Below are 13,450 nucleotides of genomic sequence, written 5' to 3'. Positions count from 1 at the left end.
TTGGGTGAGGGACACTGCAAGTGGAGAGCAAGAATCATCCCCGTTCTCAGCAAAGCCTCCCCCACGTGAGAGTCAGCTCGGTATGTTTGTGTGGAGCTTTGCAGTGCTTCTCTCTGGACCATCACATGCGCCCTTCCTTCCCGCATTTAAGTCTGCTTGGGAGGCTGTAAGGGAAGGATCAGAGATCCGGACGAGGGCATCTCGGATTCTTACCGTACACGTGCAGCCAATAGCAGCATGCGTATGTTGATGACTTTATGCCTGGCGTATATATGGTACAAATTAGAGTATTGGGACTCCACTACAAATTGAAACATGTTTCTGATTTTCCAAATCTAAACACAACCATCCTATGACCAATCACAGCTATGTCGTTTACTCGTGATGTTAATGCTTGCTTAATATTCCTACTGGTACTGTGTGTGTGTGATATGAAAGGCAGATCAGCTGTACATGACTGACTCGTCTTTTCCTGTATTGGTTGATTGGATAAAATGGAACTGATTCTCCTAATATTATTCGAGTAACAGTAAAGACAATCTTAATTTTCTTCTTTCTTTTTAAATGCAGGAAAGCAGCCCCTGGACTCAGGACTTTATTTTAAAATGAAGTTCATGAAAAAGACTGGAAACTCTAATTGAGAGTGACAATATTTTTGCATTTTCATGCACCTTGGCAGGACCCTTTGTCCGGTCTACACAGGACCGGTGCAGGTTTCTTCTGTTATTAAAAACCAGACGCCGAGACAAAGAATTTACATGTTGCCGAATCTAGCAAACGCATCTGACAGGGAAAATAAATATGACCAAGACAGGACTAAGAGTAAGTCTGGCTACAGACCATACGCTACTTCTTATAAACGTGAAGACGGCAGGCGAAAAGAAAAAGAACGAGAACAAAAAATAAAGGCTGGTAATTCTAGCTCTGATAAACATTTTATAGCTGTTTTCTATTTCCTTACTAAGACCCAGGACCAGACCTTGAGTAATAATCCAACTCCAGCTCACACAAATAAAATATGGCGTCACTGGGAACCAAGCCTGTACTGGGAGCCCAAACTCCTCCAGCAGGTGATTGCTTCACAGCAGGCTTCTGACGATCAAATGACCAAGCCGTGGGTTTACTTTAATTCCTACAGACTCCAAAAACAGGCCTCACAATCTTAAAACATAAACTTGTGCAGCTAGCCAGTCGAGCAGCAATGAAGTATCCGCATTCATCAAAACGCCACGCATATTAAACTGTCAGTGGAGCTCGCTGACAGAACGGCCTTGGAAAGGCAGCCCATGCAGTGAAGCCGCGAGAAGCTTCACCCGGGCCCAAAGAACCAGGAATGTTCCTTATCGTACTGCACTGTACAGACAGACAGGGAGTTTTTGATATTTAACAGAAAGTCACAGGAAGTAGCAACACTGTTTCAGGATGTAATCTCTTCAAAAATTAATGGATCAGCGATCATGAAGAAATTCTTCAAAAGGGACCTGCATGCTGTATTGCACCAATAAACTTATCGTAAGCATACAATTTGTGCTGGAATCCATGGCCTAATAAGACCTAATAAGCAAAGACTTTAGGCATATTTAGGAGACACTTTTATGGAGAGTAACAGGCATTTTTGTAAGAGAAAGCAGCGTCAGACACCCCCCAGGAGAAATTGGGGATTAAGAGCTGTGCTCAAGGCCCCACCAGTGGAATTACTCCGGCTACCTTGGGATTTGAGCATCTGAGGAAAATTGCACATCACATGTACCTATAATAATGAGAATAATGAGATAAGGCCTCTGATATCTCATGTTAATGAAACAGAGGGCCTTTGATGCCCATTGTCTGTCATTAGAGCTGAGACTGCAGAGTGACGTCTTACTGATGCATCTCACTTTGATTCCTTCTGTAAACATAGACTGCTTTAGTGGGTCTCTGGTTATGTTTCTCAAGACAATATGACCACTTTGGCTAATGTTCAAAATAAGCAAATGAAGATTTTCTGATGCTGCCTAATCTACTTAAAGTCCTGGGTTTACACTGACAATATGTTTACTCAAGGTAACAATAAACCTCATCATCAATAGAACAGTCTTGGTGTTGGCCTTTGTAGCACTGATTGCGGGGGTCAAGAATGCTGTTTATTTTGGAAAATATTTTGATTAATAAAATCTTGAGAATGGAAATAAAACGCATTTTAAAATTTATTTTTTATGGCTCAAAAAGTGTATTTCAGGCCCTCCCTGCTCAGATTGGGGTCACCTGAAGCACAACACATCTGGCAAGGATTCCGCATGCTTCACTGAGTTAGTGGTGCTGATTTGATGAAGACTGGAGTGGCAGCTCCGACTCAAAAGTTGTTTTAAGAAAATGAAAAAAGGCAATTAATCTACACAGAGATAAGAAAGATAAAACAGATCACTCTAACGCTGCTCAGAAGAAAAAATATACACACATAGGAGCTGCAGGTGACCTCAAGTGAAACAGTGAAGGTCAGCTTCATTTTTCGCTAACCTACTGCAAAGGGGCTATTGAAATTATTCCTGCTCCCAAGATTCTTCGGATACAACAACTTAGTCGGTATTATTACTAATAGTGACCAACATGGGTACATAAATTTATTTAGATAATGCAGAGATATTTGCTTGGTCTTCGCAATTCTGATGCAAAGGCGTCAGCATAATGTTGGGGGACTGCCATGCCTTTCCCTCTATCCTGATTCGTCCCTCACACAGGGTATGAGGATGATGAAATTCCTAAGTTCAAACACCGGATCTGACAGGGATCCTCCCCGTCCCCCATCACTCTCCTACTGTCAAAACAACCGACATCTATCCTCTGCCCGGAGAACACAGGTGTGGGGGACCGATTAGCTCTGGGAAGTTCCCTGTCATCAGTCCCCTCTGCACACCAGTCTAAATACGGGTTTAACAGGAAGTCTGCGGAGTGCAGCTCTACTGCGTGTCTGAGAGGGAGAGTACAGCTGAGTCCTTAGAAAGGAACCTCAGCCTTTGGTACTAACAGTAGAATAACAATGTTAAGGAAATGCAGCATGGCATCAGAATGATACTAAGGGTCAGAGGAATTTGGAATTCACCTGTATACTTCAGGACAGGCTGAACACAAAACACTGAAGTATGGACGTAAGTAAACTGCAGCACACTGCTGGTATTCATATAAGGCAACTTTGCTCATGATTGTGTAATGATTAGCAGAACATACATGATCATCTTCAAATACTATAATTTATTGTAATAGTTTACCTTGGACATATGAGGACGTTGCACCGGAATAACACCATAAAATATCCTTGAAATAAAGTACAAATACCAATCATGTCTTTTTAAGGAATTATATTTCCAGTATATTTTTCCCAAAAAACAAAACTGGCCTTCAGAGTAATACTACTATGAAAATAATAGTTAATCAGTACACACATGCGTTATGCTTTTTGTGCTGTAATTAATTTATTTCCTGACCATTCGGCTTAAAAAATGTTGCTATCAACAAATCCCACAGTGAGGAGGTTTTAAAAGCTGCGTCTAGGGAAACCTCATCAAAGACACGGCTCTGCACTTACAGGATAGCTTATCACATCACAGACATATATTTCATATCATGCTATGCATGTTTTCATAATAACGGATGAGCACACGGGGCACATCACACAAAAGGTCCCTGTGATCGGCTCAGCTGTCTCCTGATCTGTGGCCCTGCCCTACCGCCCTTTTCACAGAGGTATAGTTTATGTATCGGGCCCCTGGGCTAGACGGCTTCAAATATGATCATTTTTTTCCTTCTAAAATTCAGATATAAAGCCTCCAGGCAGGTGTTCACACGCAATGAAGAACTGAATCTGCACCGGCCTGTCCGTCCGAATTGCAGAGACTCCGCTATGCGAAACATTCCGAGTTTGACGAAAAAAAAATACATCGGAACAGTATCCAAAGCAACACTGCTGCCAGGGCCAGCGGCTTCTGCTTCAAGCGAGCTGTTACTGGCTATACAGCACTGGGAAAAAGGAAGAGACCACTCCATAGCTTTTAGGATTGTTAAATCCTGATTTAATCCTGGTTCTGCTGGCAGAAGGTTACACTGGTTGCTTCCAGACTCAAAGTTCCTAAGACAGCAGTACACAAGAACAAGTGAAGCAGGAGACACTGGGGACACTGGGAACGAAGAAAAACCAGCCAGGTAGAGGGCAGAAGTGACTTTCTAATGCCAGAGATGACTGTCAACTTATCCAACAGTGCCTCATGAATCGCAGGATGACATCATGTGACTTTCGAAAGGAATGGGAAACATTACATGCAGGTGAGAAGTGCACTGCTAGGACAGTTTGTATCAAACTCCTAGAAGCAGGACTGAAGTCCCATAAAGCATGGAAGACGCCCTTCATCAATGAGAAACAGGGAAGAACCTGGTTGGAGTTTGCAGAAATATTGTATATTTTACACAGAAGCAGACCTATAAATTGAGAAATGAGTGAAACTAAAAATGTTGTATGGTTAGGCGGTTAGGCGGCTTTAACCAATATAGCAGCAGAAGCAATATTTGTCACTGAATGTTTGTAAAAGCATGAAATTCTATGCTAAGCAATAAACAAAAGACAAATATGGAAGGAACACATCATCTGAGTGAAAATAGCAGCAGTACAGCTGGCAGAAGTTATACCAGTATGGCTGCAAACTGGGACCTGTCAATTCTGGGCATCATTTCACAAATGATCCCAGCGGGTAGTGAGCTCTGAGAAGGACACCCTGTTCAATGGTCTAACAAACAGGGCTATAACTGGATTTATGAGGTCAGGTTTTCTATCGTACTCATGTGGACTGTAGGATTAGTTTAATCCCTATCTGCATATTTACATATGATAAATGCTGATAATTATTCCCCAACTTCTATTATCAAGTGAAATCATTACCAGAGTTTTCCATCCAGTTTGGGTTAATTGTGAGGAAACCTGTGTAAGGCTTCTCACTTTATGGTGACCACATAGAGGTGATCGAAGGTAAGTGGCTGCCCCACGGATATGTTCACAACCCCAGCCGGAGATAGAGACTATGGAAAGACCATTCGGACCGAAGGAATATTTGGACAGCTGATGGTTACGATAACTTTGCTAGTGCTACACCTATACAGAGGAAACTGTATCATACTTCGCTTGTTTTTGCAATACCGTCGTGCCTAATACCCTATCGTTGTGTGTGGGCCTGTTTTACAGCGATCAGACACAACTCCCACAACAGTAGGACGAACAGGACGACGTTGTGTAACCTTTAATTTCCTGCTTCGTAGCTTCATTTTATTTAAATTTTTAATGCAACAGCATGGAAACACATAATTCCGTGTGTCACCATAAATAATCGTGAATGAAACATCTTATCTTCTGTGGAAATCCCCGAGGAGGGCGAGGGGTGGCCTTTGGATCACTGACAGTGTGTGAGTATAGAGTGAATTTGGTGCAGCAGGTGAAGTTCCCCATAAACAGTCATTAAAGGGGAATAGAATGAATGACAGGGCTTATGAGGACACAGCAAAACAATAACTCAGATCATTCTGCCCTGTAAAAACAAAGCCATAAGATAATTTCTTTAATTTCATTGTACCGCCCACTAAAGGTAAGGAGGCTGTTGTGTGTGTGAGTCTGTTCATCAAGGTATTCTTCTGATCAAGGCAGCGACTCTGTATCCTTTCGTGTGTGAAGGTCAGAAATTCTCCCGTTTCAAATAATCATGTTTTATTGCTTTTTGATGGAGCCGCTCACTGTCAGAGTGTCTGGGGGCAAAGACTCCAGACACTGGGGCTGACAGCTCATCACTCAATCTTTTATCAGCCGGGAAGATTAATTGTAACAGTCTGCTAACGATAAGTGCGGCATTTTGATGTGCAGTTTATTTGTTTGTCCTTAAGGTAACAGCATGATATATGTGACACAAGGCGATATAAACTCAATATAACACAATGGCTGTCTGGCAGATCTTAACTTGTTTAAATGAAATTAGAATTTAAGATGAGCTACCTAACCCTCTCTTTTGGAAACACAGACACTTCTGCTTGACTTCCAAGAGGGTTACAATGCTGTCTCTGTGTAACATAACCTTTTGATAAACTCATATGATGATTTTGACTTTGTAGCCCAGAAAAAAGGATTACAAATTATATACTGTGTATGTTTACTACATATAGCATAGTTTTATGGGACTGTTTATCTGTTTTAAGGTAGGAGTGCACCAAGTGTAGTTTAACACTGAGCTCCTTTGACAACACATGTAAGGGTGTTAGCAGAAACTCGAGTGGCTCTGTGGGGACCTTAGCCATGAAAATGGAGGTACTGACCTGATCAGGAGAGGGGCGATGGTTTTCGTGGGGTGGTCCCCGGACGGGGCCACGGTGATGCGGATGCGGGGGGTGTTGGGCGTGTGGATGGTGCTGCGGGTGGAGGGCATGATGATGGTCGTCTTCATAGTTGTCCGCAATCAGCTTCATCCTGCTCTGAGTCTGCGGTGGAAGTAAAATGAACCATCAAATAAAATCCTGGTCACAAAAGCAAAGATGTGAACAATGATCCACGGTATTGGTCAAAAGTTTCTGCCTAGAAAAAAGGTTGATAGAGTTGCATCACATGACCTGGCCACCTGACCTAAACCCAGCAGAAGTGGTTTTGGAGGAGGTTGACCAAAGACTGAAGGAAAAGTGTCCAATGAGTGCTCAGCATATCCGTGGGACCTCCTTAAGGACAGTTGGAGAAGCATCCCAGGAAGTCATCTCATGAAACTGGCATAGAGGAGACAGTATGGTCAGCCAGTCCGTAGAGCAGTTGGGGTTAAAGACCTTGCTCAAGCGTCCAATGGTGGGATTGCTCTACCAACCACAGGATTTGAACCAACGACCTTCTGAGTCCAAATTCACAGAGCTGCCCCCCCCCGACAAAATATATATATATATATTTTTTTTTAATACTTGTTTGGTCAGTGCATACATTATGCTGTGAGAAGCTGAACACTGAGCAAAGCCATGTTCATAGCATCAGGAAAAGCAGGATAAGCAAATGAGCAGTCATGTCAACTACGATACGGACATCATTGCTGAACTTATACACAAATGCAGAGTGATTTATTAATAGAATGATCAGCACATAAGACAAGACATGATAAGATGTAAACATGGTACTGTAATGTGCAAAAATATAGAATAATGCTCAAAAAATGAATCAGACAGTACCAACTGATAGATGTGTCCTCCTGATAGGAGTGGGAAGATGTGTACACTGGTTTTAAAGCCTGCTGATGTCTGCTGGCCCAACACGCTACAGCGTAGAAGATGGCACTGAAGAACATCTGCATGAAATGTAGCCAGTCTTCTATATACCGCCCTGGTGTTTCAAGCCCAATCCAGATTGCTACACTCTCAGGTATCTGTGCTCCTGCACTCCACTTATCAGCATCTCCACTTCTCTTCCTTTCATGGAGACTTGTATCCTGGGTGGCTTCCATTTCCTGAAATCCACCACCAATTTGTCTTCAAGGTGTTGAGCTGCAGGTGCTACGACGATAGCAGAGTCACCAGAAAACTTCTGCAGGTGACGAGTATCTGAACTGTAGCTGAAGCCAGAGGTGCTGAGCGTGAACAGAAAAGGCAGCAGTAGAGTCTCCTGAGGGCCCCCCCCCCCCCCCGTGTTGCATCCCCTGCTGTCTCATGTGCGGTTCTGCAGCCACACATACAGCGGCCTGCTAGTTAGGTACCTTGTCATCCAAGACACCATTGGCTCCTCAGCTTCCATCTTTCTGAACTTACCTCTGCATAAGTCTGGCTTGATGGTAGTAAAAGTACATCTCATGCTCAAAAAATAAGTAACAAAAATAAGCAAGTGGCAAATAAATATAAGAAAAAATACATACTGTAGGTAAGAGAACAGCGATGGCAGGTTGTTGCCTGTGATGCTAGATATCCATTGGGATAATGCTAAAGTAGGCTATAAAATAAAATTAAAACCTGATGTGCTTGTTGTCCTTCCACTGGTGTAAATGTTATGCATAGTTCTTCAGTGAAGCAAGCTGGATGGGAAGCATGCAGAGGCTGGGCACAAACGGCATCATCTCTGAGGGCCTTTAGACTGTACCTCCAGCATTCAGCTCAGGGTCCTTAGCAGAAGCTTGGATGACAAGCAATTTTCACTGACTACAATATGTCATGTCCATTTTTGATTAAGCAATTAAGGCTTGCCTGAGGGAACATCAGCAGCTCCCTCCTAGAACCTTGCATGAAAACTAGGTCCTTTCCCACCACATTCCCTGGTTCCCCATTTAACGTGAGCCTCTAGCTCCCTTCAGAGACCTAAGCCCTTCCCAACACGTGATCCAAGTCATGGTAGAACCCGCAACCTAACCCCCTCCCCCCCCAGACACACACACACATGTGGAAAACAGCTCTCAAACTAAACAGGAAGTAAGTGAAGCCTGGGGATGGTAGAGTGGGAGTGGTTCTAAAGACCACAGTCTAAAGCAAAGATGGGGTCTTAACTCCATTAGCAGCTTAGTAGATTTTCAGATTCCAGGCAGGCATAGAGTTACTTGGCTTCAGAAGCTGGGCAGAGGTCAGACTGACATTTCTGGCCAACACCCTGCTGAAGATGAACCCATTTCTACGGCACGTTGAGGCCAACATCTCATTCCAAGCTTCCAAAACAGCCTTTCCACGACTATTGTGCGGTATCAAAACGAGCCATTGTTTACCCCACTAGAACAGGCAGTCGCCCTGCGAGAAATAAATCGGTCATACCATGCTGAGCAGGGGACCAGTAAAAAATAAACTTTCCAGTGTTTTTCATTAAGCACGGTTTTATTTGTGACTTTGCGTATGTGTAGCCCTGCTGTAGAAACTGAGGAACATTGTCTGTGACTGAGAGCTCGGGGATCTGGTTCCACAGCTGCACTTTATTACATTGTTACTTCCCTCTTGAACGTATCTGAAAACATGCAACGTTCTCATAATGCTGCTGTAACACTGTTAAATCATCAATGCGACGTTGTGAAAACCTGTTAGTCTGGTATTTTGTTAATAAAGCTGGGAATTCAGAAGAGGAGGCAGGGGATCTGTCAGCTCTGGAGTGGGAGTACAGTATCACCTGTAGATGCACAGACCCACACAAATTTTCTCCAGTATGGCTGTGGCATTCTGACCAACATATGGAAGCCGCTAGAGTTGGTGTAGAAATGGCCTCCATTGGTCAGTGATGAAATTTCTTTGGCCAATCAAAGCTCCTGGAATTTCAGTATAAAATCTATCACCCAATCCTGATAGGTAATCCTTCAGGGAAATATAATTTCAAATAAATACACATTCTATTAGCACAATGCCCTGGACAATGTCTTATAAAGGAGGTTATGAACATGTCAGGCATGACATAATGTCACCATACCCAGAGTTTAATGACAGCTGAACATGAAACAACACAGGCTGAGTACAGGTCTATTCATTCTGGGAACCCATGGCAACAAACTCAGTGTGTCGTACGTCTTGCTAATCGTGAAAGCAAGGCAAACCACATGAGCGGGGGGCCAAAGAAATTGAGTGAAAACCGCAGTCTGCTTTTTATGAAGGGGGGGGGGACGGAGAGAGAGATTAACGACACACTGCCACAGTAACACAATTTCAGACATCACAGTCGTAGCCAGGTCTGTGACAGTGGGCTGAATCAGGAAGTGCAGACTGGAGCTGTTTATATGAAGTGTATGTGTGTGTGTGGGGGGGGGGGGGGGGGGGACTGGAACGCAGGGATGAGTCAGTGGAACCATGCTACTATTGGCTTATGGCCGTTGGAGTCCTGCCCCAAGATGTCCAAATTAGGAAATTTTCAGAATATTGAGAATAACATGACTCAGGACAGCAGTGGTGGGTAGCATACCTAAAACACTTCCCTGGGGAAGTTAGCATGTTAACAGCTAATGTTTAAATAAATGAATAAATAAAAACCACATGTTAATAACTATTTACGTCACACGGCTATGTTGAGTCTGCTTAGGGGAAAGGCACATGTGAGCATATGTTTACGTGGAGGTGCATGTTCCCTTTAAAATCCAACACACACATAATCCCCATCATGATCTACATCTGTGTGACGATTTGCATGCCTGTATGTCTGCCTGCACTTTCATGTAGGTGTTAAATTCCATCCAGGTGTTCACAAACCATTATATCTGAGGTTAAACACCCCTGCATTTTAAGTCTCATCAGCAAAGAGGGTACAGTCTTATCACTGAAGTACAGATATCTGAGCTCTCTCTCTGAAGCGCCTTATCAATCGATGGTCTCAGATTTCCCATGATGCCTTGGCTGCACATTGTCATGTACGCCAAGCTCGAACAGGTCGACTTGCGCAACATTGGATGTATCTCATTAATAATAGGGAATGGACCAAGCAAGCAAAGCAGAATGACTGAAATTAATGACGCCTTATGTCCACCATGGGGCTGGGGAATATAAATAAACCTCATTCTGATGGCCAGCACTCATTGTAATATATACAGGAGAACAGGGACCACCACGCATCCACTCTGGATGGCCCAGGGTGGGAATTAGCACATATCAGGCAGACACCCAGAGTGCAGCCAAGAGATTCTGAAAGCAAGCCTCTCTTCTCCTCTAAACCTTCACATAATTAGCCTCCTCTGGGGTGCAGATATTCCACAGAGAAAAGCACACACTACCAGCATAACCAAATGCCATCCAAGATATCAGCGGAAAGAAAGACAAGCCTTCGCTTAAAATATGACTGATTCCTTCCTTCCATTGGGCCTCTGTAGTTTGACAGTGGTTAAATATCTAAACCATTATCTGCTTGTGCCCCCCCACAAGCCCGCATTGGCATCCCGGGTATAGTTACGCCTTCGATGTCCACCTGGAGCACGAGAAACGCACCCTTATCTGCATGTGTACCATCAACATAAACGCACCTGCATCTTCTACTCGGTCCACCACAAATATGGTCTCATTTTCACCCGCTTGCCAAGGTAAAACTCTCTATCAGCCCCTGTAGAGCCGCTTGCATGCCTTTGCCTGCTCTGCCACGATAAGAGCACATTTATTTCCATTAGCTATCCAAGTGAATATTCTGTTCCAGGTTTGTCTCTGCTCTCCATGCATATTGCAAATAAAATAAATATCAAATAATTATTAGATATTAACACCTAGCAACATGGAGAGTTGCCCAGCAGTTATTTAACTATATTAAGATAAAAAAGGAAGCCAAAATGTACTAGAATATTTATCCATGAGAAAGAACAGCTATTAATTAGATAGATAGACTACCTCTATATATTGAAGGTGGACACATACACCCTAAATGCATTCCTGGGCGACTCCTGTTCGAAGAGCCTGAATTCATCTAAGCGGGCTTTTAGTCTGTAACCCAGGAAACATACAGTATGAGTGTACAGTGTTTTATTTCAATACGATAGTACAAGGATTCTAACCATGTATCTCACTCTAGTAATTTTCTTGATTTCTGCCAGTTCAGTTGGAAACACGGTCAAACTGGCAAACACCTGTGCATATCTGGGCACTATTTATGTATCTGGGTGTTATTTACTACATGTTACCTGGAGGGCACCCATAAAAGGCCCAGACAGTTGACCGAAGTTGCATCTTTCCCTTGTATGCCGGCCACTCTGTTTGTTATACAGCATTGTTTGGCTTTGCGCTGAGTTTTTGATGTATCATTTCTTTATTACTCACGTAACGATGTGCCTGGAAATGCACGGATTACCAGGAAGTGACTTTTGCCTACGTTTGTTGGTTTATAGCTATTAAAAAAAAGTGGTGTGAGAGAATAAACGGTGACTAGCAGGGCTGCGAATCCTATGAATCACCCACGGACTTGGTCGGGCGGGGGCACCTCAAGCTCCAAAACCAGAAGCCGACATTGATCTCCAGCATTTGACCTCTAAGATGTGGGACAAACTAATATCCAGGTGGGTCTCTTACTGTAGACCGTAAGTTAAGGGAACTGTCCCTATGAATTGTTTCCAGTCAGTTATTTTGCTCTGTGTAAGAGGACAATTAGCATTCCCAATGTACCCCTCATCTTCTGTAATTCTGTACTTTTACAAGCTGCCCAGTCAACTCATGATTAAATATTTTAATCAGAGACACATGCGGGAGGCTTGTTATGCCTGACAGCGATGGATGGGGTTATTTAAGCAGAAAAGCAGTTCTTTACAAAGCCATTGCTATCTCCACTGTCTGCTGGTGATCACACAGTAAAACATTAAATCTGCACTATTACTGTATGATTTGGTCAAAAGTTTTACACATATATAGAGCTAGATATTTCACTGAAGGGATTTAGGTACCACAGCCTCCTTAAGCTTGCGACAGCAGGTTCCATCTCCTAATACTTTCTTTATTTTATCGTCTCCTGATAATTTTTATTTTATCATTTTCTTATCCATTGTTACCCCCTATATTTAATCTACATGTTCTAAAATGAAAACAAAAACCTCTGATTCTGAGTTCCCAAAAGGTACAAAACACCTTAATGGGAATACATGTGACACCAAAAAAGTACAATGTATTGTCAACAGGATTTATAAAAATGTTTCACAAAAGGTTTTGCTGACAGTAAAAAATGAGGAATTTTGTTTCTACAGAACAATCATTAGCTTTGTGTTGTCAGTAAAATCATCACAATAGAATATGGCATTTCTGTATTACCAAAAAAACTTTGTTTGATAAGTCAATCTGTGATGAGAGAATTCACATGTGTTTCCTTTGTAAACTGTTTATCATGTGGCTGGGGAGGCTGAGTCCTGCTTCTGTAATAATCTGGTTGCACAAAACCTTTCCAAAATAGAGAATTATATCTCAACGGTTTCAAGTTGGTTTATTTTAAACAGATATGCATCTTTTTCTCAATTATCCATGAAATGGTCAGAGTGTGATTCCTCTACACAAAACCAACCAACAAAGTCAGACCATCTTTCCGGAAGGATCTTAGGATTTGGGCAAACTTTTCACTGCTAACCACAATTGCAATGCTGGATCCTGTGTTTTCTTTTTTTATTACTTAAGTTGGTTCAGACCCTTTCCCACCATAAGTAACTAAATATTTTGTAATTTACCCTAGCTGAATAATTTATAGAAGCAACCTGGTTTAAAGTCACAGCCGCAGTTTGTCTTCTGGGATTTAAACACAGGCTATGCGTTGTAAGCCTGCTCAACTCATTAACCTGCTGGTTGGTAGTGACATTGCAATGTTGGCTTAATTTCCATTGTGGAGCTATAACCTAGAGCAGACTGACTGATAAGGTTATAACAAGAAGGTTCCCTGCTTACTGTATATCTAGTCATCTAACCCGGTTAGGGAGCCTTTAAGTCCATAGAGCTGTTTTAGATAACCTAACAAATTGTGCACTCTTAAGTTCACAATGGATTTTTGTGAGACCAAGGTAATTGAAAGAACAACATG

General features: G+C 42.6%; 1 protein-coding gene across 6 annotated transcripts in view; it reads right to left on the bottom strand.

The window, feature by feature from the left end:
• The window catches only part of LOC111848779 (ERC protein 2-like), a 222,640-nt gene that overhangs the window by 48,947 nt on the left and 160,243 nt on the right, over nucleotides 1–13,450 (bottom strand). For all 6 annotated transcript variants that reach the window (XR_011992010.1, XR_011992011.1, XR_011992008.1 and 3 more), the window contains one exon: nucleotides 6,322–6,483. Coding sequence is in view for 1 of the 6 variants with exons in the window: in XM_072713123.1 (XP_072569224.1) it covers nucleotides 6,322–6,483 (162 nt within the window). In the remaining 5 variants the exon portion in view is untranslated. The remainder of the gene's footprint in view (nucleotides 1–6,321; nucleotides 6,484–13,450) is intronic.

This window comes from Paramormyrops kingsleyae, chromosome 6, assembly GCF_048594095.1.
Source record: "Paramormyrops kingsleyae isolate MSU_618 chromosome 6, PKINGS_0.4, whole genome shotgun sequence".
In the NCBI taxonomy this organism is placed as follows: domain Eukaryota; kingdom Metazoa; phylum Chordata; class Actinopteri; order Osteoglossiformes; family Mormyridae; genus Paramormyrops; species Paramormyrops kingsleyae.
Note: the sequence above shows the minus strand (reverse complement) of the source record. Positions and strands in the feature narration are given on the sequence as shown.